This window comes from Selaginella moellendorffii, unplaced genomic scaffold (assembly GCF_000143415.4).
Source record: "Selaginella moellendorffii unplaced genomic scaffold, v1.0 SELMOscaffold_90, whole genome shotgun sequence".
Lineage (NCBI taxonomy): Eukaryota > Viridiplantae > Streptophyta > Lycopodiopsida > Selaginellales > Selaginellaceae > Selaginella > Selaginella moellendorffii.
The window spans coordinates 71,948-98,789 of record NW_003314351.1 but is presented as its reverse complement, the minus strand read 5'-3'; the positions used below and the strand labels follow the sequence as shown (position 1 = coordinate 98,789).

The 26,842-nt window shown below is 47.1% G+C and overlaps 9 protein-coding genes, 1 long non-coding RNA gene and 1 pseudogene across 18 annotated transcripts; 7 read left to right on the top strand and 4 right to left on the bottom strand.

Annotated features, from left to right (window-relative positions):
• Positions 1–24: 24 nt before the first annotated feature.
• LOC112341782 (pentatricopeptide repeat-containing protein At1g10910, chloroplastic-like) lies at positions 25–2,769 on the bottom strand. Of its 2 annotated transcripts, XM_024662494.1 has the most exons (10): positions 2,675–2,769; positions 2,237–2,479; positions 2,084–2,168; positions 1,767–2,027; positions 1,408–1,710; positions 1,248–1,352; positions 1,102–1,201; positions 718–1,040; positions 365–655; positions 25–286 (listed from the first exon to the last, which is right to left on the bottom strand). In XM_024662494.1, exons 1-10 carry the CDS (start codon positions 2,746–2,748, stop codon positions 110–112), a joined length of 1,962 nt encoding a protein of 653 aa, XP_024518262.1. In that variant the 5' UTR covers positions 2,749–2,769; the 3' UTR covers positions 25–109. The 2 variants fall into 2 exon arrangements, with proteins under 2 accessions (XP_024518262.1, XP_024518261.1); XM_024662493.1 differs by having other exon boundaries at positions 2,237–2,769.
• A 58-nt stretch (positions 2,770–2,827) lies between these two features.
• Positions 2,828–3,550, bottom strand: LOC9639301 (ubiquitin). The gene is made up of 4 exons (XM_002988608.2): positions 3,430–3,550; positions 3,186–3,371; positions 3,072–3,114; positions 2,828–3,000 (listed from the first exon to the last, which is right to left on the bottom strand). Exons 1-4 carry the CDS (start codon positions 3,430–3,432, stop codon positions 2,927–2,929), a joined length of 306 nt encoding a protein of 101 aa, XP_002988654.2. The 5' UTR covers positions 3,433–3,550; the 3' UTR covers positions 2,828–2,926.
• On the top strand, positions 3,510–4,913 carry LOC9638901 (annotated as a pseudogene).
• Positions 4,914–4,921: 8 nt separating this feature from the next.
• LOC112341783 (protein YLS3-like) lies at positions 4,922–5,763 on the top strand. The gene is made up of 3 exons (XM_024662495.1): positions 4,922–5,277; positions 5,340–5,453; positions 5,507–5,763. Exons 1-3 carry the CDS (start codon positions 4,941–4,943, stop codon positions 5,611–5,613), a joined length of 558 nt encoding a protein of 185 aa, XP_024518263.1. The 5' UTR covers positions 4,922–4,940; the 3' UTR covers positions 5,614–5,763.
• Positions 5,611–7,800, bottom strand: LOC9639300. Of its 4 annotated transcripts, none has more exons than XR_002990681.1 (9): positions 7,755–7,800; positions 7,625–7,695; positions 7,486–7,549; positions 7,191–7,427; positions 7,008–7,136; positions 6,594–6,912; positions 6,358–6,544; positions 6,127–6,307; positions 5,611–6,077 (listed from the first exon to the last, which is right to left on the bottom strand). It is a non-coding gene; the product is annotated as an uncharacterized LOC9639300 (long non-coding RNA). The 4 variants fall into 4 exon arrangements; XR_002990680.1 differs by having other exon boundaries at positions 6,594–6,908; XR_002990678.1 differs by having other exon boundaries at positions 6,594–7,136.
• A 564-nt stretch (positions 7,801–8,364) lies between these two features.
• On the top strand, positions 8,365–12,268 carry LOC9639299. The gene is made up of 6 exons (XM_024662543.1): positions 8,365–8,544; positions 8,653–9,322; positions 9,390–10,226; positions 10,295–10,720; positions 10,773–10,962; positions 11,036–12,268. The coding sequence occupies exons 2-6, from the start codon at positions 8,894–8,896 to the stop codon at positions 12,052–12,054; spliced, it is 2,901 nt and encodes a 966-aa protein (XP_024518311.1). The 5' UTR covers positions 8,365–8,544; positions 8,653–8,893; the 3' UTR covers positions 12,055–12,268.
• Positions 12,269–12,416: 148 nt separating this feature from the next.
• LOC9639298 (BTB/POZ domain-containing protein At3g05675) lies at positions 12,417–14,429 on the top strand. 2 transcript variants are annotated; one of them, XM_024662580.1, is made up of 4 exons: positions 12,417–13,791; positions 13,851–13,958; positions 14,017–14,120; positions 14,240–14,429. In XM_024662580.1, exon 1 carries the CDS (start codon positions 12,516–12,518, stop codon positions 13,755–13,757), a length of 1,242 nt encoding a protein of 413 aa, XP_024518348.1. In that variant the 5' UTR covers positions 12,417–12,515; the 3' UTR covers positions 13,758–13,791; positions 13,851–13,958; positions 14,017–14,120; positions 14,240–14,429. The 2 variants fall into 2 exon arrangements, with proteins under 2 accessions (XP_024518348.1, XP_024518347.1); XM_024662579.1 differs by having other exon boundaries at positions 14,017–14,429.
• A 209-nt stretch (positions 14,430–14,638) lies between these two features.
• Positions 14,639–16,919, top strand: LOC9638900 (4-coumarate--CoA ligase-like 7). The gene is made up of 7 exons (XM_002988680.2): positions 14,639–15,693; positions 15,747–15,869; positions 15,923–16,115; positions 16,186–16,331; positions 16,424–16,491; positions 16,551–16,653; positions 16,721–16,919. The coding sequence occupies exons 1-7, from the start codon at positions 14,641–14,643 to the stop codon at positions 16,820–16,822; spliced, it is 1,788 nt and encodes a 595-aa protein (XP_002988726.1). The 5' UTR covers positions 14,639–14,640; the 3' UTR covers positions 16,823–16,919.
• LOC9639297 (transcription factor bHLH66) lies at positions 16,835–19,211 on the bottom strand. Of its 4 annotated transcripts, none has more exons than XM_024662566.1 (8): positions 19,098–19,211; positions 18,250–18,760; positions 18,084–18,149; positions 17,849–17,986; positions 17,732–17,797; positions 17,548–17,613; positions 17,412–17,483; positions 16,835–17,357 (listed from the first exon to the last, which is right to left on the bottom strand). In XM_024662566.1, the coding sequence occupies exons 2-8, from the start codon at positions 18,697–18,699 to the stop codon at positions 16,953–16,955; spliced, it is 1,263 nt and encodes a 420-aa protein (XP_024518334.1). In that variant the 5' UTR covers positions 18,700–18,760; positions 19,098–19,211; the 3' UTR covers positions 16,835–16,952. The 4 variants fall into 4 exon arrangements, with proteins under 4 accessions (XP_024518334.1, XP_024518335.1, XP_024518333.1 ...); XM_024662567.1 differs by lacking the exon at positions 19,098–19,211 and adding an exon at positions 18,811–18,830; XM_024662565.1 differs by lacking the exon at positions 19,098–19,211 and having other exon boundaries at positions 18,250–18,894.
• Positions 19,212–20,820: 1,609 nt separating this feature from the next.
• Positions 20,821–22,616, top strand: LOC9639296 (microtubule-associated protein RP/EB family member 1A). Its single transcript, XM_002988679.2, has 7 exons — positions 20,821–21,029; positions 21,129–21,197; positions 21,258–21,344; positions 21,400–21,500; positions 21,553–21,716; positions 21,795–22,003; positions 22,065–22,616. Exons 1-7 carry the CDS (start codon positions 20,919–20,921, stop codon positions 22,482–22,484), a joined length of 1,161 nt encoding a protein of 386 aa, XP_002988725.2. The 5' UTR covers positions 20,821–20,918; the 3' UTR covers positions 22,485–22,616.
• Positions 22,617–24,521: 1,905 nt separating this feature from the next.
• Positions 24,522–26,343, top strand: LOC9638899 (triosephosphate isomerase, chloroplastic). Its single transcript, XM_024662522.1, has 9 exons — positions 24,522–24,800; positions 24,932–24,958; positions 25,050–25,119; positions 25,175–25,298; positions 25,357–25,441; positions 25,507–25,639; positions 25,707–25,880; positions 26,023–26,105; positions 26,152–26,343. The coding sequence occupies exons 1-9, from the start codon at positions 24,579–24,581 to the stop codon at positions 26,206–26,208; spliced, it is 975 nt and encodes a 324-aa protein (XP_024518290.1). The 5' UTR covers positions 24,522–24,578; the 3' UTR covers positions 26,209–26,343.
• The last annotated feature ends 499 nt before the right edge of the window (positions 26,344–26,842 follow it).

Here is a 26,842-nt window from a genome sequence, read left to right as displayed (position 1 = left end):
GACACCTTTTCTAGAAAAAAATTATAAAGTCGAAATGCCATAGACTCTCTTATGCTGCAAGATCTAAAACAGAACATACAATACAATACAATTGTGCTTCTCATTTTTCTTACAAGTTGTCAAGAACTCCTTTCACTTGATCCAGCTCCACAAATTTCTGCTTCACCATCTCCAAAAGCTCGGGATTTAGAGCACAGCCTTGAGATTTGACATGCCTCAGCAATTCGCTCATCGCTCCATAGTGTTTGTCCTCCGCCGCTTTAGACAAGAGGAATTCCAGGAGCACCTACACAGGAGAGAGAGATAAAAAAGATCACGAAACTATCGAACTTCAACAAACAAGAACAAACGCATTGATACAAACCTTGCTGGCTTTGAGGCGAGCTTTCCTCATCTCGCCGAGTGCCTCCACGGCCACTGGCCAGTTCTTGGCTACCGCGTTGGCCTCTATGAATTGCTCCAGTGCTGGCTCATGGCAGTAAATCTCCGAAGTTTGCATCTCTTTGAAAATCCTGTAGGCCTCGGACAGCAGATCGACGCCTTTTTCGTGTCGGTGCTCGGCTGCTGAGAGGATTTCCGAAAGGTGCGACTGAGGACGATCCTGTTCTAGGTGCGCCGCATTCGTCAGCCCGGACAAGAGCCTCGAATACGTTCCCTGAGCAAGCCACAAAAGAAAGTGTGTGAGAGTTTTCAAAGCACAGAAGCTGACGAGCTTACGGCATTTGGTCTGAGACCCCTGTTTTTCATGTCCCTGTACGTTCGTAACGCCAGGCCGAACATTCTTCTCTCGCAAAGGTGCTCAATCAAGATGTTGAAGCTGCCTTTGTTCGGCATTATCCCTTCGTCGTCCATTTTCTCCAGTGTGTTTGTGATGCCATCGTCATGCTGGAGTTTGGAGTACGCTTTTAAGAGCGAGTTGAAGAGTCTCACGTCTTGTTTGCCTTTCCGTCTAGTCTGGCTCTCGGCGGCCAGTTTGTCCACCATGTCCAAGTCGCCAATGCTTCCGTAGCCCCATATCAATATACTATACGCGTTACCACCTGGAATAAGCACAGATCTTGATACAATTGTTCTGTCCAAAACAAAGAAACTAGGACTTACCTGGCCTAACTCCTTTACGACTCATGTCAACAAGGATCTCGTGAGCCTCGTATACTTTCCCCGAACTGACGTACGCATCCATCAAACACGAGTACATAATCTGCAGGATGATGAGAAGGTAATACAAAGTTTTGCAGAATACATACCATGTCAGGGTGCATTCCTGAAGCTTGAATTTCAGCAATTGTCTTTCTAGCTTTCTCGAGAAGACCGCTACGACCGTAAACGTTAAGAAGCGAGCGATAAACAATCTGTAAAATAGAGGGAAGCATGCATGACACGAATCATTGAATCGAACATGCGTACCTCGTTTGGTTCTAGACCCGACTCTTTGATAGCTGCAAAAATCTTCTCCGCCTCTGCTGGCTTTCTCTTGCGTGCGTAGAGGTTGATGAGGTAGCTGTAGTGATACAGCGTCAATATTACACCTTCAGACCGCATCTCTTCCACGAGCGCCTTGGCTTTGTCTTCCATTTCAGTAGCACAGTAGACGCGCAACAGCGAGCCGTATGCGTAGGCATCAGGCTTCAGTCCCCTGGCTTTCATCTCCTCGAGTAATTCTTGAGACCTTTCATATCCATTGTGGATCTTCAAACAGGCGCAAAGTATCTGAAAAATAAAATGTAGGACAATGAGCAACGGAGAACACAGCTAAATTAGCTTACCGTGGAATATGTAATGCTGTCTGGATGAAATCCCGATTCCTTCATCTTGCGAAACAACCTGAAAGACCTTGTGACCTTCCAGTTGTTGACAAGCGTACTTAAGATGGAGTTGGCAATAAAAGGATTCAGCTTAAGCTCTTCGCTCAGAGAATTGTATACGTATAAGGCCTTCTGGATCCTTCCCACTTTACCAAGCAAGATGATGAAAGTGGAATACGAAGCCCCAGAACACTTGCCTGCCTTCTCCATCCACTCGAACAACTACATGAAACGTTTAAGCAAGGGAGAAAGAAAGGTAAAGAGGAAAGAATAGTTACTTCGCAAGCATCGTCCCAACGTCCGTGGTTTCCAAATCTCCGCAACAGCAGATTTAAATCCGAAACCTCCAGTTTATCACCCACTCTGCCATCCATTTCGAAGTATTAGCATTTTTGCTTTGCAAATGAAAAACAAAAAGGATCTGTATGTACCTCGTTAGCGCGGAGTCCAAATTGCTGGCATTCTGAACGACGAGCACCGCAGTTCGCCTATCCGCCCACTTTGGCTGCTTCGAGTCCCCAGTGACGAACAAAAACTTCTTGAAAGCACTGCTCAGAGTATTCGTACTCTTCCTCACCTCAGTACCCGGTTTAGCCTTCGTCAATTCTAACCAAGGATTATCTTTCTCGGCCCCTGGAGAGCTAGAGCACTGCTCCTCAGCTACCAGTGAATTCCTATCACCGCCATTGTCATTATCCACACTAAGAGTCCCAACCGGTAACTCTGTTCCATTCACAAATCCTTCGGAGCACGAGACCCTGCTACTACTACTACTACCACTAGAACTAGTTCTAGATCCTGTTCCTTCCCACTGTCCTAGACCTCCCAAAAACGAAACTTCTCTCTGACTCTGGGAAGTGAATGGATACCTGGATTGAAACTGGAGCTGCGAGCAGCACGAGTGAAGCACTGCTGCTGCTCCAGGCAGCAGCAGGAGCACCATTGTCTCCTCTACTCTTAAGAATCACTGCATTACAGAGGATTAGAAACCCCTAGGAACAGAGGAGACGAAAGCCAGCGTATATACCAAGAACCTCAAAGCTTCCAATTGAAAGAGATTTACAAAACCTCGAGTGGTGACCTGATGAGTGAGGAAGAACTATACAGTTGCTTTGCTCGTTTCAGCTCGCATCGGTGTCTGGCTTTGGATGCTCGCCGGGCTTGTCAATCACGACTTCCTCCCAATCACCAGTTTCTAAACACAGCAGCGATTCTAGTGAGAAAAAAAAAGAAGAAACGAGAAAAAAAACTAGAAAAGTTTTTTACCACGAATCTTGAGAGTCATCGCAACGATCGCATCGTTCTCCACCTGGTTAAGAGAAATCACGGAGAAATTTGGATCGAAATTCTACAAGGGAAGGGAAATATTTGCAAGCGAACCTTCTGATCAGCGAGAGTTTTGTGATCCTCCAGCACGAGCTTGTTGGCGATCAAGATGAGGCGCTGGTCATCGACATGGTTCTCGCTCAGTGCCTGTAGCTTCTGCTTGATCTCCAGCACGGTCTCGGAAGGATCGCAATGCAGGAAGTAAGTCGTCTTCTTGCGCTTCACTCGGATGAACATCGACTGGAAGAAGCAAAGAAATCCGATCGCAAGGGAGCGAGATTTCGAGAGGAAATCTTACCATGGCGCGCGGCTTCGCGAATCGCCGCCTTCTCAAGAATGAGACTAAGAACCCTAAACACGATGAATGCTAGCCTCCTTAACAAGGGATCTTTTGCTAGCGCACCGGGAGCTTTTCCACTCCACCGCGCAGCCGATCGCCGGATCCTTGGCGCCACCGTCGCAATGGCAGCTCCAGCAGTCGAATCGGGGCCCTCTTCTCGCAAATCGCGAGTGGTGGTTCCCAACTTCCAGGGCAAGAAGCTCGTAGGTATTTTGGATGATACTGGATCTCCAGACCTCTGCATTCTCTGCCATGGACTGCGATCGAGCAAGGTATGCTTTCGATTCGATTGCTTCTTCACAAGAGCGAGAGATTGGCCTCTTTTGTCCTCTTTTTATCTCAGGAGTCTACTGGTTTGGTTGTTCTAGCCAATGCTCTAGCGGAAGCCGGCTTAAGCACGTACCGATTCGATTTCTCTGGCAATGGGTGAGCCGATTGCAATGAGACTTTTCACGAGATTGTTCGTTCTTCGTCACAGGGAAAGCGAGGGTGAGTTTTCTTATGGAGGATACTGGCAAGAAGTAGAAGATCTTCGTGCTGTGGTTCTTCACTGGAGGGCTCAAACCCGGCTCGTGAATTGTATAATCGGTCACAGCAAAGGTGTGTATGTTTCTCTCTCTTTTGGCTCTCGAGTTTTGATGATCTTGGCCGTGTAGGTGGCAATGCGGTGTTGCTATATTCTTCCAAGTATGGCGATGTTCCTCTCGTCGTGAATTGCAGTGGACGTGGTTTGCTCAAGAGAGGCCTCAAGTCACGGCTTGGAAGTGACTTTATGGAGCGCCTGGATCGTGAAGGTTTCGTCACCGTTAGAGATAAACAAGGTAAGATCTCCTCGAACTATCAAAATGCATGGTTTCATCTATGTATTGCTTTTTTCAGGCGACTTCAATGTCACAAAGGAGAACCTTATGCAAAGACTCTCCATCGATATGTTTGGCGAGGTGGGAAAAATCCCAAGCAACTGCAGGTACTCAAAAGTTTGCCTTCGTTCTTCCTCTCTTTGGTTTTAAACTTTTGCTTCCACCGATTCACAGAGTGCTAACGATACATGGATCGGAGGACGAGGTCGTGACCGTGGAAGATGCATACGAGTTTGACAAGCACGTACCAAATCACACTCTCAGAATCGTGGAGGGAGCTGATCACGGTTATAGTTCTCATCTCTCGGAACTGAAACAAACCGTGCTGGAGTTCGTCCAAGGTGAAAGTTGCCAGGGCCGGGCCTTGATGTAAAAGGTAGTAGTCGTAGCCATCTTTGCAGATCTTACAAATTAATTCACTGTCTTTTTCCTTCTTGCCAGTAGGAGCGAGCTGGTTCCTTCACGCGTATTATAATTTTCATCCTATATGTTCTCAGCATAGAGAAAACCGGCATTGTGACGGAACGTCCAAGGTGACGACGCTGTCCTTTACCGCGGCAATAAGATCCGAAGCTTTGAGACCGACCATCTTCATTTCATTTCCCAGAGATGGAAGTCACAGGTCTGGTGATTGTCACAGCGATCGTAACGTTTCTTTCTGCAGTGAGCGCGGCCGAGGAGGTGGCTCAAGCTCCAGACTATGCGAAGCAATGCGCTCCGGACATAATCGCGTTGCTTCCATGCATGCCAGCGGTGAAGGGAAGCGGGAGTCCTCCCAGTCCTCAGTGCTGCAGTGCGATTGCGGAGCTTTTGAAGGACGATCCCATCTGCCTGTGCTATGTTGCCGCGGACGCTGCGCAGAGAAACGATCCAAACATCAACGCTACTGTTGCTTTGCAGCTCCCAGCGCTCTGTAATCTCAAGGCGGACGTCCACAAGTGTGATGGTAAGTGTGGAAGCACAAGTAAGCTCTTTGACAAAGTTTTTTTTTGCTTTCTCTTCTCGCAGGCTTTCCAGGATTTCCAGGGACTGGAATGGCACCAATGCCAGGAATGGGACCGGGAGGTGAGATGCCGCCGATGCCATGGATGCCAGGAATGCCACCGATGATTCCAGGAGGAGGTAAAGTCCCTCTAGTTTTCCTTCTTTTCTTCCTCAAGGCTTTTGCTTTGCAGACGCTCCCCCAGCGCCTACACCATCCTCCACCTCCATGACGATCCCAAAGCTTTATCATCTGGCAGTAGCACTCGTTCTACCAGCGATTCTCACGTACGTAGCGTAGAGAAGGTCTATTTTTTTTTCGTTTCTGTTCTGATGAAAGAACAATCCCCCAAGAGCTCTACTCTACGCAGGCACTATTTCTTTTCTTCAAACACAAACATGTTCGAGTGTAGAAATGCTAAATCGTCGAAATAAAACTAGTTTCTTACCATGCAACGCTCTCGATCAAATCCTACTTGTTCGAGCATCTTGTCTTTGATATAATACAGATGTTCTTGCCAGGTTTTCCATCGTTTTCTGCTGAAACAGGAAACCCGAGCTCTTTGTCTGCTCGCTGCCGTCGTCGTTCAGCAGTAGCACTGCTTGTCACGAAAGGATCTTCTGTTAAAGTCATGACCCGTGGCAAGTCTTCCTTGAGAGCAAGCCATCAACGCTTTCAAACACCCGTGGAAGTAAGTCCAAAATGGAGGATCCGGGACGAAGCAAAAGACGTAAGCTCTGGAGCACCGCAGGGCCGACGTCCGCCTGCTTAGGAACAGTTTAAGACCAGTATACGTAAACCGGAATGTAGTACCTTTTGCTCGAGTTATCGCGACTTTCAGACGTCGATAATCTTCCAAAAAGCACAGTGGATAAATCACTATATCCATTTCGTCCACAGTTTCAGCCTCCGAAAAGGAAATCTAGTCGAGCATTTATGCATGTACTTGACTTTTATATGTGAGATTATTCCAACCTCAAGATTGCAGTAGATTCTGTAAAAGCTCGCATTAGAACGTCAACCAGCTGACAAGAAGATTCGTACCTCTTGTCACTTTGGAAAGACTTCGGCAGGCTTTAAAGAGTTCCCTCGTTTGCCTATCGCTGTGAACTTGTATGGCAGAACTCAAGATGACATTCGGGCAATCTTGAACTTTCCGCAGGTAAAACTATAGTTCGAGAACCTGTAGATGGCCGTGGAGTCTCGCCCATACATCCAGCATTCTGTGACTCTGCGGAGACACAAGCTTTTATAACACGATATCAATGCACGAAGCATACCTTGCTGATTACAGGAGGAGGTAACAGTTGGTGATATCAAATTTTAACGCTGTTGACTGGATGCTCAAGGCTGGCCATTTCATTACTTTTGCGGGACCAAAAACGACCCGGCATTGGTGCTGATAAGTCCTGTAAGCTTCGTAATAGCGTTTTCGATTCTCGGCAGATTATTGTATAAAAAGCTCAATAGTCCCAAGTAGTTCGTGTCCGAGGTTATCAAACTCCTCCGCACGAAGTCTAGAAAACGTCGCGAGAATCTACCATGCCTGTCAAACAGTAGTGCAGGAGCTGCCGTTCACCTTCACCAAGTGTGAACTAACTTCCAGCATAGCCATATTGGTGGGAGCGCCAAATTAGTACTTGCCTTCCCGAATTTTAAAACACTGAGAGTAAAACAGCTAACAACACCCGTACCTGGTGGTCCTTGTATTAGCCCTCGTAAGGCTCTCCGTTCTCCTCAAGTGCCGCAACGGTGCTCGATACGGCTTTCACTTGAGAGTTATTCAAATAAGCAAACATCGTTCGGATTTGCAATGAAACACCCTGACAGTCCACAAAGTCAGTAAACTGAAGTATTCATAGTGAAAGAAAGCATACCTTAATGCACTGCAGCACCTCCTCAAACATCTGATACCGACATATATCACCAGTGAGAGTTCGTTCCAAATTCTCGACGCTGCTGCTAGCGAGCTTAAACGAAAAACCATCCAGCTACGCAAACCCAGCTTCCAGCACTCAGGTTTAGTGTAGAACTCAGCGTGGCTTCTTTGGAACTCCCAAGAATTTCTTCCACCTTGGAAACCAATGCTGTGGAGTTATGCTACTTAAAAGTACCTGGGAAGGTCCAAAGACCACTTGTGAGAACATGAGATGCAAGCGTCTCAAACTTTACTGTTTCATTGACAGGAAAACGAACGAGATCGGACGCGTCGAGCATTTGTCTGGTCGGAAGTTCTCTGTAGAAATCAAAGAAGGATGAGCGTCTCGATCGTGAACAAGGCGGGGATTTTCCTTGAAAAACTAACACTTACCTCCAAATCGGATCGCCGAATCGCCATAGCCGCTCTTGTTCAATGCGCCACGCGTGTCGAATCCCAGCGGCCTGAAACACAATCACTGGAACGATAAATCTACGAGAAAATCCTCCGCATTGCCACTTACAAAGCGAGCGCCATCGCTCTTCTACTCCATATCGAAAGAGATACCCTAAACCTTTTCACCTTTCTCTATCTTTACCATTGTAATGTAGAAACAAACCTGTCAACGTCATCACGCTAGCTTATTATTGTAGAGTGGAGTACGCTATGATCGAGCAAGCCTTAGAAATCCTTTCAAAATCACCCATTGTGTAAGAACTGGGGGACAAAGCCTAGCTAATGTGTCAGCTGATACAAAGCGTGGCCATCGCCATGCCAGGTAGTTATTATATAGAGAAATATTCCCCGGATTGAGTGATTTGCACAGGGTATATCCACTCCGCCATAGCCAACTTGACGGGCACGTAAATGCCGTGCCGGGCGTTGACGTTTTCACACGCGGAAAAGTACCAAATGCCATGGCGATCGGACGGCTAATACGCGGACACGCCAGCCGCCCGTTTGGCTTTTACTCGAGAATATCCGGCCGACTTTTCCGGCCCGCGCGTCCTATCTGGCACATCTGACCGTTGCCATGTGGCCACGTGGTCTTTTGACGGGAAGTGACGGGCAGCCGTCAAACACGCTCTTCCTATGCTGTTTTGTGTGACCATCCTTTGTTGTTTTGTCCACGCTCTCGCGAGGCCTAAAGCTAGGGCTCTTGGCAGCGATGAAGCGGCGCGGAGGAGGAGCGTGATCGATCGCGATGGCGTCGATCCTTGCATCAGCGAGGGTAATATCCCTTCCGGATCGTCGGCAGCGGCGCAGGATCGGCGCGCTTGCGTCCTGTGATTGATCCCAGGGTTGACAACAAGGTGCTGCCACTGTTGCGGTGGAAGAATCGGTCGCATATGCGGCACTGCCGTGTTGATCTTCAACGGTAACTGTTCCATGGCTGATCTTTGATCTTTGGCTCCACGCAGCGGCGGCATTGCCTAGGGGCATTCTTGGCTGGAGGTGTCATCCCTTGGCCGCGACGAGGATCGATCGCCCCGACGGGCAGCGCTGCCGCTGAGAAATATTTTTATTTCCCTGGCTAAAGATCCTCCGGATTCGTCTCCGCCCGTCCAGCCCAGGCTCTCTCGATCCGGGATGAGCGTTCTTGGGCGATGATGATTCAGGTTCTCTAGGCAATTCGGCGTCCTCGACCGGGAAGAGCTCGCTATGGCTATGGATTCGGACAGATGGTCGGAGGGGGAGCCTGGGGGCAGCATGAGATCAAGAACATGGTCAAGTATGAGAAGCAGGGAGGAGGGGCTCATGTCCGTGGACGAAGTTGAGTCCCCATTTCCAGGCCTCGAAGTGGATTTGTCTGCCAGTGATCTTCGAGAGACTGCCTATGAAGTACTCGTATGTGCGACTGTGGTGAACGAGGCCATTAGTGCTGCTGCTGGTTCGAAGTCACCTGGATCGCCACACTCGCCCGCTCACTTCGCAGTGCGCCGCCTCAAAAAGGCACTGACAATCAAATCGAGAAGAAGAGGCGGGGTGGATTCGCACTCTAGGGACCTCGACATCGCAAGGTCCCAAATGGAGATCTCCGAGCGCAGGGATGGACGCATCAGGAAGGCACTCTCGAGAGCGGCTGAGCATGTAAGACCTGGTCCTTTGACAAATATTGCTTGACTGATGCAAAGTTTGCTTTTTCTTCTTGAATCAGTCGGGAAATCGTCTTGAAGCTCTGCTGGTTCCTCTCGAGCTCCTGGCCAACCTCAGCTCCTCCGATTTTTCAAACTCCCAAGAGTACCGAAAGTGGCAGAAGCGTCAGCTGACGGTGCTTGAGGCTGGTCTTTTGGTTTATCCGGCTAGAGTTCACGAGAGCTCTGATGCTTTCGCAGCGCAGTTCCGAAAGGCGGTGTCTGACATTAGAGATAGACAGTCCAGAGGCTCAAAGCTCAAGGAAGGTATACAGGCTTTGCGAGCGGCATCTACGGGGTTGGCAGGGGGTGATGAATGCCACTGGGCGAGTGGTTTTCCACTCAACGTTCACCTCTACGATATGCTGCTCAGATCTCTGTTCGACAGCTTGGAAGAAGGCTCCTTTATTTTTGAGATCGACCAGATGATGGACCTGGTAAAGAAGACTTGGGGAATTCTGGGGATTACAGAGTTTTTGCACCATGTGTGCTTCATGTGGGTTCTCTTCCGGCAGTTCATTGTAACGGGTCAGGTGGAAGCCGAGCTGCTGAGAACAGCAGAGGTGGAGTTGAGAGAGGCCAGGAGATCTCATCCCGGAGAGACGTCCTTGCAATCGGATCTTCTTTCGTCGGTACTCACAAGCATACAGGGGTGGTCCGAGATGAGGCTACTTTCCTATCACGTACACTTTACAAAGAAGGAAGTGAGGGCGATGGACGGTTTGGCGTCACTCTCTATTCTCGTGGACGAAGTGCTTAATGAGCACGTTCTACAGGAAGCCGGAGAGATCAATAGCCATATAGCAAGACTTCGATCGGATGAATATATCCAAGGATCTGTACAAGCATGCTTCACTCAGGTAAGTCTCAATCATGCTGACTTTTCGGCCGACATAAAAGTTTCTTATCGTTTTCTGTTTTGATTCAGGTGTACAATAATGTGCTGGGCGAATGTGGCCAAGTTTGCTCTACTGCGCTAGTCGAGCTCGCAAAGAACGTAGCTCAGCTTGCTTCGGATGAAGAGGAGAACTTCTCGCCTATATTTAAGCAGTGGCATCCGTGTCCAGCAAGGCTGGCCGCGTCTACATTGCACACTTGCTATACCCGAGAGCTAAAGTATTTCATGTCGAAGTCTACCGAGCCGACGAAGGATGTGCTGCGAGCTCTGGAATCGGCCGCCATGCTGGAGAAGAAACTAATGCGGATGTGCTCGGAAAGCAGCTTGAATTCTGGCGAGTTCACTCACGGTAGCTCAATTGCTGCAGATGCGGCAATTGACAAGCTGGTAAGTGACTGGCTCGAGGAGAATCTACAAAAGCTAGCGGAATGGGTGCACCGGAATGTTCAGCAAGAGGCAAGTTCTTTTTTTTGTCTTGTGCAGTGGCCTCACGATAATGCTTTTACAGGATTGGAGTTCCGACGCTTTGCGAGAACACTATGCGATGTCTGGAGTGGAAGTATTACGAATGGTGGAGGACTTACTAGACGCATTTTTTGCGCTTCCAGTATATGAGAACCCGAACTTTCTTCGGAATCTTATCTCTGGAGTAAGCTCGGTTCTGGAGCGCTACGCATTTTTAACAGTGGCCGGATGCGGTAAGACTGCTCTTTTGTTTTCTAGCACTATCAAATTTGTCAAGCTAACTCTTGTCTTCTTGTTGCATTCTAGAGCCAAAGGAGGTTAATTTATTCTCGGAACGGAAAATCCTGACGCCGTCGCTCCTCAAGTCATCGTCGCTACTCAACAGAGTCGGCGAAGTTTGGAAGAAGAGGTCGGAGACACTGACACTGTACAGGAACAAAGTTTGGCCGCAGCTAAACGAGGCTGATGCGGGTGACGACGTCGCCGCGACAGATGTGGAGCACCTGTGCGTGCGCATGAACACGCTCTACTACATCGAGACACAGATGGAGTTCCTGGAGAAGAAGATCCGCTACGGGTGGCAGGAGCTGACAAGCGGCACCAAACTAGAAGCAAACGAAGACGTCAAGTTCTCGGGGGCCCGGCACTACTGTCAAAACGGCATCCAGAAGCTCTGCGAGTTCATCGCGTACCAGATGGTCTTTTGCGACATGCGAGACAAGCACTGGGAGGTGATGTACAGCAGCAAGCACTACAGGATCAAGCCGGCCATCGACTATCTCAACACGCAGCTCTTGAAGGTGGCGGAGTCGAGCTCCGACTGGCTCCGGGACCGGCTAGTCAAGCACATCATGAAGGCCTCGTTTGAGGCGTTTGTCCAGGTGGCCTCGCACCAGAGCAAGCTCCACGCGGTGGAAGCTCCCGAGGTGGAGATGTACGAGGAAGAGTTTGACTACCTGGTGGAACTGTTCAAGGCCGGAGGAGAGGGCCTGCAGGACGATCTCGTGGACAGGACCGCGGAGCCAGTGCTGGATTTCCTCAAGCTACTGCTCATCAAGCCGGCAAAGCAAGAGCAAATCGAGGCGGACGAAGAAGAGAGCAGGGACTCGTCGTCATCGCCGAGCAGCGGTGGAGGCTTTATGGCGGTGGTGGATTTCGAGGCCAATCTCCGGGTGATGTTCACAAAGTCGTCCAAGTCGCCGCCGGTGCCGCAGGGTCTCCAGCACTTGACGAACACGAATGTGCTCGCCACCGCGCTGGGCTATCGCTGCCATTCCATGGCCTCGAAGTTCGTCAAGAAGTCCTTTGATTTCTCCAAGGTTTGAGGAGAGCTGAGCTCGTTCTACAAAGATTCGACGACAACGAGATCGATAGGAAGACAAAAGAAAGGAGAAAAAAAGAGAGGGAGAGAGAGAAGCTAGCATTAAAGACCAGTGGTCTACTTGCCGACTAAAAACTGGTTGGAAGAATCGAGGCAGTGGTCTTGTATTGAATTTCACAAGAACAAAACCATCCCGCTCGTTGACTGGCCAGTATAAATGCGTTGACTCATTGACTTTTCTAGCTTTTGAACAAGAATATCCCTCTCGTTGACTAATATACGTTGACAATTTTAGGCCGTTGACCTCTTGACCATTTTAAAGCACATTTTATCCCCTGTAGCGAACTACCTAGGGTTTACGCGCGAGCGAACGAAGGGAGCAAGGTATGGCGTCTCTGGCCCGGCCGATCGCGCGCAGCAGGGGCCTCTAGATCGTCGAATCGATCGAAATATGTGGAGATCGAGATGGGGATAGGAGGCGCCGGGGAGAGGGAGATTCTCAAGCTCGGGGATCGCAGCACTAGCGACGTGATTGTGCGCGTCGGGACTCCCGGCAGGGATTGTAGCTTCTACGCTCACTCGGCGGTGCTCCGGCCTCGCAGCAGCTGCTTGGCGGCAAATCTTGCCAAGGGCAGCGATTCCATCCTGCTGGGGTGCTGCGAGGAAGATTTCGACTACTACGTGATTCTTTTCCGGATTTTCTATGCAATGCAGGAGGATTTCTCCTCTGGTTCCTGCGGGATCGTGGCAGAGGAATGCTGCAACGTGAAGACGACCATCGGCGTGGCGAAAGTTGCCACGGAGCTGGGGTGCGAGGCCATCGTCGAGAAATGCTTCACGTTTCTAGAGGGAGTTTCATGGAACGAGGGTGAGGAGGAGGAGATGTTACAGGCATTGTCCGCGGGCATTTGCTCCAGCGATGATCCGGTTCTAGCCAGGTTGCGGACAGTGGACAGTGCTGTGGTGCGAGAAGTTTTTCTCTCGGCGATCATCGCTGCTACCCGGGAGAGCGATGCCGGCGTCTCGATCAAGCGCAAAGTTTCCGCGCAGGAGCAAATCGAGTACATGCTGGTGGAAGACGACGACGCTCCGCTCATCACTTCCGACAGCCAGATCAAGTCTGCGTTTCGGGAAAAATTCTGCGAGCTCTTCCATCGTTTCAAGGACGTGATCACGATCGAGGGCGGTGGTGCTGAAACCTTCGAAGACGCTATTCTGGAAAAGCTAGCGGACGTTTCTTGGGCCTCGCGTGTTCTGTCGAGGCTTGGCTCGCTCGACGAACTTGTTTTGGCCTGGTCGGACTTCTCCCCGGAGATCGTCTTCGTCTTCCAGGACCCAGCCTTGAGCAGTGGGATCAAACTCAAGGTGATGGAGATCACCTCAAAGGTTTTGGAAGCCGTCGGCTATGGCAACGTTTTGATACCGCCAACTCAAAGGACTGGGCTCGTGAAAGCTTGGCTTCCTTTCGTGAGAGACATGAAGATGGTGCTGCTGGAAGCCGAGTGCGTGGAAGAGACGATGCTGCTTTACAACAGCATCGAGGCCGCCATAAACTCCCTCGTTTTGTCACTGCCGTCGGACGATCAAGGCGTGATCTTGGCCGAGTGGCTCAAGAACGAGAGGGCGAGCTATCCCGATCTAAGCGAAGCGTTTGAGGTGTGGTGCTTCCGGAGTAAAGCAGCCAAACGCAGGCTCAGTTGCGGCTAGAAAGGACTATTGGCTTCTCGACGACGGCTTGCAGGTATGCTGCCATTTTCTCTCGTTCTCTAATGCTAAGAAGCGTCCTTCTGTGATTTTTAGCGGAGCGTGTTACGTGGAGCTAGATTAAACCGCACTCGCCGATACTTCTCCGGAGAGATGACACGCCTTCGCCGGATGAGTTTGATTACCACTTTCGCGACCGAGGAGGTAAGCATCACCTAGTTTAATACAATACCTTTATAAACTATGTTCTCTCGTTTTCTAGAGAGCCCTGTCATCGATTCTTCCACGCCGATTATTCCTCGTCGTCGTCTACTTTATGATTTTCTACGCTTGGAAAGTCAATGTCTGCGGTGAACAGTTCTTATGGTGAGTGAGAGAGAGAGAGAGAGAGAGAGGGAAAGGTTATAGAGTCCCAGATGAGCACGATTGTTCTATAAAGACTTCGTTGCAAATCTCACACTCATCACACTCATCGCAATCTGCAGGAAACTCGTGTGTGGTTTCACAACAACACCGATTTTACTCCAGTGTACGCTCTGTTTTAGACTTGACAAGGTTCACTGTGATTGAAACCCACTAGAAAAAGAAGATTGCTGTCAAGCTAGGCTATAGTATTGAGGTAATGGCTTGTATCGACAGGTTTGAAAATTGTGAAGTATTTCGAAGTAGATGATATAATAGCCTGGGAAAACTTTATCCTGCCATTTTGACACCCAAAAAACTAAGAGTTACGCAAGCCTCACGTGAAACAAAGTCATTTCTAGGTGTGTCAGACCACTTGAGACGCCGCATCAGATCGATCTACTCCACTTTCACGGGCTCTCTAAACGCTTATAATAGTTTTTGAAAGGGCGAGAGAGTGGCGGTCATGGCGAGCTCGACATTTATGATCGTGAGCAGTCACGGGCTTTTGAATTTCTCCAAGCTTTTCGCTCGTCAAGAGCGATGGAAAGGCTCGTACTACGATCACAGGTCCACACGACGAGGTCTGTCAGCACGATCGAGCTCCAAATGCTATGACGAGCAGTCGAGGATCTTCCACAGCCAAAGGCCAAGCTTGGACTTCTCAAGGAATGATGGTATCACTGACATTGCGAGCTTCGTCTTCTCAGAGAAGAAGAGCTTCTCATCCAGAGTGTCGCTGATCGATGGAGTTTCCGGGCGAGAGCTCACGTATGGCGAGCTCGAGAGGCTCGTCTTCAAGCTCGCGGAGGGACTCGTTGATCTTGGTGTGGAGCACGGCGACGTTGTCATGCTCCTGGCTCCAAACTCGCTCTACTATCCTGTTGCGCTGCTCGCTATTTCTTCCATCGGAGCTCTCGCTGCTACTCCCAATCCTCTGGGAACTCCCGACGATGTCCGGCACCAAGCGATGCTCACGAGCGTGAAGCTGGTCATGTCCACGCGGGATCTCCTGTTTAAGATCGAAGGCTTGAGTCTCCCAGCGATTGTCATCGACTATAACAACGATGCTTCTTCCTCTGATCATGGCGAAGAACAACCCAGCGTTGTGCTACTTTCGACGATCCTGGAGAAAGTTTCGTCGGTCTCCTCCTTAAACTCTGGCAAGAAGAACCGGAGCCTCCATGATCCAGCAGCCGTGCTCTACTCGTCTGGAACCACTGGCATGAGCAAAGCAGTGGTGCTCTCTCATGCAAACATTTGCTCGCAGATCATGCAGCTAGCCAGTTCTTGCGATCATCAAGGCCCAGATCTTGGAAACATCATCGAGCAGGAGGTTCATCTCTGCGCTTTGCCAATGTCTCACATATTTGGCTCGGTGGTGATCACGCTCCAGCAGCTCTACCGTGGAAACCAAACGGTAGTTCTTCGAGGATTTGAGCTGTCAGGGATGCTTGCTGCGATCGAACGCTACCATATTTCTCACATCTATGTAGTTCCTCCGGTGGTCTTGGCTCTCGCTAAAACTCTCCAAAAGGTTTGCAAGCTTTTTTCAAGTTGCTACTTGAATAAATGTTCGTGTTCTTGCAGAACAATGGAAGCTTAAGATATGATCTCTCCTCTTTGCAAAACATTCTCTGTGGAGCTGCTCCACTAGGCAAGGAATTGATCGAGACGTGCTACAAATACTTTCCAAACACGTCCTTCTCGCAAGTACACTATGATCTTGAGAAATCTTGAAATCACAAAGAAATCTCTCATTTCAGATATATGGTCTCACAGAAGTCACTGGAGCTCTCACGCTGATCAAGGATTCTAGAGAAAATGAGAATCTAGCAGCTTCCGTGGGAACGATGCTCTCGGACATGGAGGCCAAAGTCGTGGACGTGGAAACCAGCCAGCCTTTGCCTCCAAATCACAAAGGAGAGCTTCTGGTTCGAGGTCCAACAACAATGATCGGTAATATTGCTTCACGAGCTCGCTGAAAACCACTAATTGATCAATACAAATCTACAAAGCTCTCTCGCAGGTTACATGAACGATCCTCAAGCAACGAGCTCTACCATGAATCCTCAAGGCTGGCTTCGTACAGGAGATCTCGTCTTCTTCGACGAGCTCGGGAACTTGTTTGTCGTTGACAGGATCAAGGAACTCATCAAGTACAAAGCTCTCCAGGTGTGTGATCTCTCAGATCTAGTTTCAAGTCCAAGTTCCAAGTTCTTGGCTATCCTTCAAGAAAAAACTATTTTTTCTTGTTTTAACAACAGGTTGCTCCCGCGGAGCTTGAAGCACTGCTATTGTCACATCCTCAGATCTTGGACGCTGCTGTGATACCGTATGTGATTTCTTTCCTAAGTTCTTCTTTGTTCTATCATCACCTCTTTTCCTTTATAGGTACAAGAGCACGGAAACTGGTGAAATTCCAATGGCTTTTATCGTCCCTTCGCTGGATGGCAACTTGACAGAGGACCAAGTGAAAGCTTTCGTTGCCGAGCACGTAAGTCACGACTATATAAACTTATAATTTCACTGTAGCACTTTCTCTTCTTTTCTATCTTCTAAAGGTTGCGCCTTACAAGCGAGTGAGGAGAGTAGCATTCACAAACGCCATTCCCAAAACAGCGTCTGGAAAAATCCTAAGAAAAGAGCTCGTAAAGCAACTCTAAAAGTTAAGCAAGTACTCGCAATGCTTTCTCTCTTTTCATCCCTTTGCTGGGATCTATAAGCTTTTTTACACGAAAACTCTCGCAAAATCCAGACTTATTTATGTATACCCGACCCGGAGATGGATTGGCATCACTTGAGCCTTTGTTCTTCGCTTTTCTCCGGGAAATCCTTTGTCGCTGCTCGTCCATTGCACCCTTCCATCGCGCTAGCTTCCGAGTCGGACAGTGTTGCGTGCTGGAGAGCTCCGGCGATGGCTGCGGTGGTGGGAGATGATCCTGCTGCTGCTGCTGCTGCTGTTGCTGCAAGTGACATCGTTGTGGGAACTTTGGTGGAGCACGACGAGATCGAAGTCGCGAGAGATATCGGCATCAAACACAGGCCTTTGCTCTGGAGGTATTGCATCGCTGAGCCCATGTCGTCCTCCATGAGACTAGCAACCTGGTGCTCTGTGAGAGCGATACCATCTTGCGGAGAAAGATTCACGGAGATTTGTCGACAAAGTTGTGAAGAAGATAGTAGTTCTTGGCCAGCACCCTTGAAGAACCAAGAAGTTATAGAAGAGAACATGGATAAAAACTGTTTTGATACCTCTAGAGGCAAGTCTGCGACGAGTGGAGCCATGGTTGCTCCAGCGCCGCCAAGTCTGCTCATGCTCAATACCTGTCAAAGAAAGGTGGTTTTTTAGTCTTAGTTCCTGGAAGAACAAGGGAAGTATATCACTTACCTTGACTTGGAGCTGCAAAAACTTTACATAGTCGATGATTTCGTCGAGCATCGAGGCTTTATCAGTCTGTTTATCACGCGAGTATATCAGAGCTCAGTGGAAATCATCCAAATGATCATATAAAGAAAGCAAAAAACTTAAGAACTAAAAACCAAAACTGGTGATGGATGGGATATGATCTTGCCTTGTTCGCGTTTGGGACAAGTTCCTGGAGAGCTTTCATTCTCTCGGCAATCTTCTCTCGGCGAAGCTGCGATCAAAACAGGTGAATCGATCACTTAAAGTGGAAGAAGCTTCTTACTCTCTCGGCGATGCTGTGGGGATCGGTGGCTTGACCACGGCGAGCTCGCACTCGTGGTCTCGCAGAGATTCCCGCGGGAGGAGGATTTACAGGGGCAACTGGAGCATTCGAATCGTAAGCTAGTGGAGCCTGAGACCTCTAAACAGCATTGCAAGAGAGAGACAAAAGAAATGCGAGACATGAACTAGAGAGAACCAAAAGAAAATTTGTAGAAACTCGACTGAATTACACGAACCTGCTGCTGATCTTGCTGGTGCTTCTGCTGCTGATCGATTTGCATTTGTCCCGCTGCTCCATACATCTGCGAAAAACGAGAATTTTCAGTGCTTCCTCCGAAGTTTTTAAGCAAAAGCTAGTTTTTTATCCAAACGATGGAGGAAAAGAGGAACTTTCTTGTGTACCTGTTGGAGTTCTTCATCTCTATATCGTTTCTTGACAGAATTTGGATCGCTGCTCGCTCCCCCATCGCCGAGTTTCGCAAAGCTCAGAGCATTACCAGGAACGAAGTGGTGACTCCACGAAGAAACTTGACCGGTGTTGTCGCTGTGATCCAATGTAGCTGCCAAGCCTTGGTGGTTTCTTGATCCAGCTTGACTAGTGCTAGCAGCTCCTCCTCCTCCCACCTGGTTTTGGAACGAAGCAGCAACGAGCATCTCGTTGCTCAGTTGCTGCTGCTGCTCGTCGTGATCCCAGCTCCTTCCAGCAACACCGTCTTGATCGGGCCAGGATGGGATCGAGATGATGTTCTCCAGGAACTCGTCCATGGAAGAAGAGCTGTGATCCGGGATGCTGCTGCTGCTACTGCTGCTTCTGTTCTTCTTGGCGCTTGGAGTGTAGTAGTCGAGCATCATCGCATCATCGACCCCCGATTTTTAAGCTCGTATCATTTGTGTCGGCACTGGGATCGCCAGGCTGCATAGAAATTCTTAGTCATGAGCGATATAAACAAAAGAATTCCAGACCAGCCAGATGAGAAAAAAGGAGAGAAAAAAAACCAGCGATCAATCACCACCAAGTGCGCGAGAGAAAAACTTAACTATAGAACACCAAAGACTACACACACACACGCTTTTAGAAGACCAAGTCCGTAGCCAAGACGAAGAACACACTGTCGCGCACACACAGGAAAAAAGAGAGTTTTGACGGTCGTTTCTAACGCTCCATTGAAGTTAAGCTAAGAAACTATAAGAGAGTTCTTCTTCTACCAGGCAAATGCTTTAATAGATCTTCTTCCAAAGAATGTAAGTACCTTGTCTAGTGGCGAAAACTTCTTTTCTTCTTTCTCGTTGTTCCAGCCCAGCTCCAACGCTTTTCCCCGGCTCCCCCGCAACATACAAACAACTGTATGCACGCTTTAACACCAAAAGCGGGCACGCCGGACCCATGCAAAAGGGTCCACAAAGGAGATTTTTTATCATTTCCTCCTCGTTTGATCGATCTCTCCCTCTCTCTCTCTCTCTCTCTCTTTCTATCGGGAGATCTTTTTAAGAAGAACTAAAAATCCAATTCCTCTCGTCAGAGCAGCCATTCTTTCCTTTTCTCTCGATCGCACGACGCTTAGCTAGAACTGTCGAGAGAAACCCAAAAAAAAACACAAGAAGAAGCCTCGCAACTCAAAACAAACAAAGAACTTGGGGAGCAAGAACCTAGTTCTTGTGTGGCTGGAACCAAGACACCCAAACAAAATGCTTCCACCGACGCTAAAAACCTCGGCCCTCGACACGGAAAAATTTTAACTTCCGGGATTGAATGCTTGATACTTAGAACCAAGAAAAATCCGCCATTATTTTTGTTCTTGGGTTGTGTTTGATCTGATAGTGGGAATTGAGTAGAGTGTTGTGCATGGATTTTTTTAAGCTTGGACAGATGGTGGTCGGCCACTCCCTGAAGGAATTGTTCATTCCTTGTCATATGTATGTATCTTGCTCGCTCACACAAGATTGTGCAAAATTCTCTCACTTTTTTTTTTTTTTTTTTTGCATTATTTTGCTTCCTGCTGCTTCTGTGTTCTTGCATCATTGAGAAGGGCTGGAGATATCAATTGGCTTGTGACATGCTCAAGAAGCCCTCTTTTTATTTGTGAGTTTTTTACTAGTCCATCAACTTTTGTAGTTATTTCTTTCAGGTGTTCCAATGGGTGCAATCCTGGTGTTTGCAAGATAGATCCATCAGTCCTTAGCAGAAATTAGCATAAAAAACGCTAAAAAACTACGGAAAAATCAATCACTCTCCTGGACTTTGCAAGGTCCCACGGCTCAAAATTCTTGTTGCGCGTACCTCTCTGTTCATCAGGTCATGTCTACAAGTCCTCTACACCATGATTTTGTCTTGCAAGAAGCTCCATATACAATACATTCCCAGAGGGAAAGAGGGGAAACCTCATCAATCAATATCAATTTCAATGGATTTTGGGGTGGCAAGCTTTCAATGCCCTGAATTTTTTATGTGTCATGTTGGCAGTGGCAACACCATAAGCTACAAGAACTTTAGGCTAGAAAAGAAAGGAAGGACCACTCTTCCACACTCATTCCCCATGATTCCAAAGATCAGATCTTTAGGCATGGAAGAAAGAAGAGAAGAGAGGACAGAGAAGGAAGAAAACTCCACTCCCTCCCAAAAATCATAGACTTCATGGATTTGAGTAAAAATTTGGCCTCCAGAGATTCTCCAGGGAGCTCTAGCTTGTAGTGGTGTCTTATCATTTCATCTCCAAATCCAGGGAATTTGATTAAGAGATTACTTAAACTAACATTAAACCCTAAACATTACTAACCCTATTAACCGGGATTAACCTAAACGAATCTACTTTTTACTGGAATATTTTCAGGCGGTGCCAGGAATCGAAGACAGGATGCCCTGTACTGGCCGTTGCCCAACGGCTCGCCCTTTGAATTAACAAAGAGTTTAATTTTTTTAATGGGAAGGCGGGGCGCCAGGATATAGGGGAGGGAGGGAGGGCGAGGAGAGGGAAAGGCAAAGCCCTAATCGATTCCAATCCTAGCTCGCGGCGGCGCTGTGATCCATTCCAGGGGCGATTTTTTCTCTGCTCTCTCGATCGATCGGAGGCGAGATGGCGGCAGCGAGCATTGGCATGATGGATGGCGCCTATTTCGTGGGGCGGAACGAGATCCTGGGATGGGTGAATTCGATTCTGCAGCTCAATCTCAGCAAAGTGGAAGAGGTAAGAGCTCCGCTCTCTCTCGAATCGATTGGTTGATTGATGATTGATGAAGGAAATGGAGATAGTGTAGCTCATTATTTTTATTTCTCTTTGTTATAGGCTTCGTCAGGTGCTGTGTATTGCCAGCTGATAGATGCCACGCACCCTGGAGTTGTAGCGATGCATAAGGTTTGTTTTACTATTAGCTACGAAGAATGGATTGGATTTATCTTTTTTTTTGTGATCTAGGTGAATTTTGATGCGAAGAACGAGTATGAGATGATACAGAACTACAAAGTTCTCCAAGAGGTTTTCAACAAGCTCAAGATAAGCAAGGTTGGTTCTCATGCTCGAGTATTTCGGGAATTCACTCTGGAACTTTTATCTACAGCATATCGAGGTGGCAAAGTTGATGAAGGGACGACCGCTGGACAATTTGGAGTTTATGCAATGGCTGAAACGTTACTGCGATTCTGTCCATGGAAGACCAAGGTACGTACAATCGCTTAGAGATTTTTCATCAGCTCAAAAACAAGATTTTCAGCTATAACGCCGCGGAGAGACGAGAGATGGCGAAGGGAGGGAAGGAAGCGAATCGAAAAACTCTTTCTTCCAGTTCATCTAATCTAGCTACCTCGAAATCATCTAATAACCTCGCGAGAACACCGTCTAGTGCAATCCGAAAACTGGAGAGTCTCCAAAACTCCGGTAAGTTGATCATCATTCTTTTCTTTGTCAAAACCCATAAAATGGGACTTCACAAACTTGTGAATCTTTTGTGTGCAGCAACGAAGCCTTACAGGCAAGCATCTGCGCAGGCAACAACACCGGCACCAACGCCACCGCCATTAACAGCTCAAGTCCATGCGTTCCACGAACAAATAACGGAGCTCAAGCTTACAATGGAGACGCTCGAAAAGGAGAGGGACTTCTACTTCTCAAAGCTTCGCGATATTGAGATACTGTCTCAAACTCCAAGCCTTGCAAAAAGCCCGGTAAGGTTTTCAGTTTCCTCGTCTCTAGAGACATTTTATGATCAACGTTCCTTTTTCGCAGGTGGTGATGGCTGTCCAAAAGGTTCTCTACTCGGAAGACGATGGTCCCTCGGTGATCGCTCAGGCTCAAGCCATGATCCCGCAGCAGCAGTCGACAGCTCCGGCTGGACCACTGCAAACTCCTAGAAGCGAGAGCGTCGACAATCAGTCGTCGGCGCCAGCGTCCGAGGCAGGAGGTCCGGATGAAGACGATTACGACGCCGAGAGGAGACACGCTTCGATCGAGTCAGCTTTGCAACTCGACGATGCATCAAAAACTCCTCAAACAAGACAGGAAGAGCGGCGGAGTTCAATATTCGATCTTGACGACTCGATCTATCAGCTGGAAGACTCGTCGTCGTCGCTGCTATCTCCCCAGAGGCCACAACTCTCGTGCTCCACCGAGTTCTTGCAGATGGGATCGCCAGTAAGCGTCTGGTAGCACGAGAAAAAACGAGGAAAAATTCATTTTCTTGCTAGGAGTTTTTAGAACTCTTCTGAAATAAGGAAGTCTGTACTTTGCAGACTTCTCTGGCCAGGCGGAAAAATCAATAAAGCAGAGCTTTGCTAAAAACGAGGATGCCAAGTCGTCCATGTAGGTGCCGTACAATCAGCAAACATTTGACAGCATTGACCAATTCACAACATGAATTAGAAAGATAGAGATTCGAATAATAGTTTTTATCAACATCATTTTCATTAAACCATTACAGGAAATGTAAAATTTTGATAGTGGAACATAAAATCACAAGCTGTGCTAAAGAAACCTGGGAACCTTTTCTTGGTCACAAGAGAGAAATTCAGGAATTAGGTTTGCAAGTTTAATTGAAAGCACCGGAAAATTTTGTGGCTATTGTTTTATGGGCTTTCATAAGCTTGTGAAAGTGACATTGTTTCGATTTTAGGGCTAAACAAAGCTTAATCTTATAAGAAAAAAGAGATTAAAGATTTTTTGTTAAAGTAAGTGGTAGTAAATCCTGTTTTTAAGGTGATTACTTCAAGTAGAAAGGTGATGTTTATAAAATTCAAGCTGATTATAGGGAATGCATATTAAACATTTGAAATGACAAATTATATTTAGCCTGAACTTGATTAGATACTAAACCAAAATAATTGCCATATTTAGATGAAAGTTATTAGAATATTCAATTCCGACCACACAAATATCTGTGGAAGTATGGTCTAATTATAGGTAATGGACAATTGTATTCCCTAATTCATTTGCATAGAGCTGCAAGAAAATAAAAAGGATCTGCATTATTTATCAAACTTTACTTATAAATCCCTTTATGAAAGGAAGATTACAAACCATACATTTATAAAGATGATTAAGACCAATTTTGATATGAGCAATATCAAAATCAAATAACACATGTATGGCTGTATTAAATATACTAATAATGGAAGAATATTGAAAAAAAATTTGGTCATATAATGAAAAATATTTTGGTCATATGTTTTTACCAAAAATATTAAAAAAGAAATATAACTTCAAATAATAGAAAAAGAGATCAACAATATTGAGAAAAGGACATCTTTTGAGAGCATGAAATTTAGAATAATATAATTTTTAGAAAAGCTAAATGCTTTATATTTATGAAAGAAAATATTATAAAAAAGAAACTAATAAATTGAGAGTTCATAGGCAAGGAACCCTCTATGCAAGCAGTTGAGAGCAGAGAAACTGGATGAAGAAGCAAAAGGATCACATTGCTTATCTCATGGACACTGGCACTCAATTGTTGAACAGTTCACAAGAGCAAGAAGTTAGCATATAGCTAATAATGATCAGCCTTTTGCATGGCAACCAAAAGTGTGCAGCGTCTTCACAATGCATAGTAAATGCAGGAAGTGGCCAAAGCTATCTTAGCGATCCATGTCTCGTTGAATGGGTTTGCAAGAGAATGACTAAGCTCCTCTTCTCATGATCGCTAGATTATGGTTGATTGAGTAGCAAACATTTTAAGCGTGGAATCCCGACTTTGCTAGTAGAGGCACAATATATCTCGCAGAGCGGGACTCAAATCCGGTAATGATTTTTTCGATCTTCCCATAGAGGTGAGGATAAAATATTTTAGCGTCCCCCAGCTGCTCGAGAGGGTCTTGGATTGGCGACATATTTCCTCTTCCAGAGCCTTCGCTATCTTCATCGTGCCCAAGCGATCCTCACACTCTCCCATCGCGACCGGCTGGACCGTTGATCGGCCCTTCCCCGAGCTTGTCAATGGCCAGGATGGGTCGCATTCCCCCGGGATTACTTCGATAAGTCTGTTATCACCCAGGTGAAAATGAAGAACCATGGCGCTGGTAAGAAAATTTAAAACAATTTCCTTGACCGATAGTTGAGAGGAATGGATGTATCTGGTGGCTGTCCATAACGCGACAGGATGGACGATGGAGATTCCAAGGCGGGGCCGTGCATTCTCCCCGTCTTGCGGTGGAGATGCGTCGCGATTCTCAAACATAAGGTCCACCTGACGCCCCGGAAAAAGCTTAGAGAGCTAAGACGAGAAGTTTTTTAGCTCTTAGATAGGCTATGGCGGCAGCTCCCACTCTATCTCAGGCTGCCAAGCTTAGGGTTTCCAGCGGCGTCTTCTCGTGCCCTCGGCATTGCGGACTTGGCGTCCAGCGCCTTGCATTCCGGAGCGCGTCCTCTCAGTGCGCCGATTTGGGATTCCGCCTCGTCCAGCAATCAATCGCGTGTGGAGCTTCTACATCCTCGACCAGAGGCGTTGTGTCCATGGCCGGATCCGGAAAGGCAAGCATGCATTCTTCTTAGTCTCCCTCTTTTGCTTTTTGGATGAAATTTAGGCTCATGGATCTTACATTAGTAGATTTCTTCTTCGATTTTGCTCGTTCTGATTCGATGCGTTCTTCTTTCCTTGACAGTTCTTCGTTGGAGGAAACTGGAAATGCGTAAGTAGCTTTTTCTTTTTGCGTTTTTTTTTTCTGGTGCTTCGTGTCTATCCACTGTGGGTGTTAACGTTTTCTTTATTGGCTTTTATAGAACGGTACCAAGGAGTCCATTGCCAAGCTCGTGTCCGAGCTAAATAGTGCAAAGCTTGAAAGCGATGTTGGTGAGTACTGTTGTTTATCTCGATAAAACAGGTTGTAACTCGATATATTTTTTAGATGTGGTTGTGTCACCTCCATTTGTCTATCTCGACCAAGTTATCGGGTCCATTTCCAATGGCATTGAGGTCTCTGGCCAGAACTCGTGGATTGGAAAAGGAGGAGCGTTCACCGGAGAGATCAGGTAGGCAGAAAAGCGATTTTATCTTGTTGTTCCTGTATTAATTTTTCTTGCCTGGTAGTGCCGAGCAATTGAGTGACATCGGCTGCAAGTGGGTCATCCATGGTCACTCTGAAAGGCGTCACATCCTTGGCGAGGCAAACGACGTAAGTCTTTGTTTAACTTGTTTTTTTGTTTTGGATTGATTTGGTCATCGTGTTTTCCTGTGTAGTTTATTGGCAAGAAGAGCGCTTATGCTCTGGAAAAGGGCCTCGGAGTGATCGCATGCGTCGGAGAGAAACTGGAAGAGCGCGAGGCTGGAAAGACATTTGATGTGGTCTTTGAGCAGCTCAAAGCTTTCGCTGGTATGAAAACTTGTTTCTTTTGTTTGTTTCGCTGAAGCTTTTGTTTTGCAACGTTACTCTCTTGTAGAGGCGATTTCTGGCTGGGACAACGTGGTCATTGCGTACGAGCCTGTATGGGCTATCGGTACTGGCAAAGTCGCAACACCGCAGCAAGCGCAGGAAGTTCATGCTGCCATTAGAAAATGGCTCACGGACAACGCATCCACTGAAGTTGCTTCGAAGACCCGCATTATCTACGGAGGTACGTGAATTCTCTTGCCCAAGCTTATCTTGTTTTCTCCAAGGTTGCATGATTGATGTGAGTTTTTCCAAGCTTGCATGATTGAAAGATGTCCATTTCACTTTTGGGCGATTGATTGATCCATTACTTAATTTCTTGACAGGCTCCGTGAATGGAGCCAACTCCAGCGAATTGGCAAAGCAGGCGGACATTGATGGATTCCTTGTAGGCGGTGCTTCTCTAAAGGTATGAGCTCTGTGAAAGTGGTGACAATTATCTTTACTTCTTGCAGGGGGCTGAGTTTGCAACGATCATAAACTCTGTCACGGCAAAGAAAGTGACCGTGTGAGGCAATCGAATGGAGGGGATTTTGTTTCTCGGTTTGCCTTCTTCACCCCAGCAGAGACCCCAAGAACGAAAGAAGGTAAACCAATGCAGTACTTACCAAAGACTATAATAAATAACTTCAAATTGAGAATACGTATATACTCGTTTATGACCTTTAAAATTTGAAGTGCTATGGAAATAGGGTAAAAAGACCATTACTGCATTTCTCACCTCATAACTGATGGTGTCCCTGCATAAGAATTGTGCACGTAATCATGACTGAATTTATTCATTTGTATTCCCTGATATTTATAATATAAACAGCTATCTATCTATCTATTTAATCACAAATTAGTATTGTATAAGTATAATTTAGTATCTAAAATATTTTCACAAAAGGCATTGAATTTACAAGAAAATGAAAAATCCAATAAAAGTAAAACAGGTAAGATATTATTAGCTAATTTTAGAGATTATATTTAACTTATCTATATAAGAAGTGAGATTATATGTATATTATATTAATGTCATAAACTATTTTATAATGTGGCATATTGTTTCCAACACCAAAGCCAAAGTATTGGGAATCCCTCCCTCACGTCGCGGTGGCACATTCGATCGAAGAAAATAGCCTTGGCCGCCCAGCAGCCCTCACG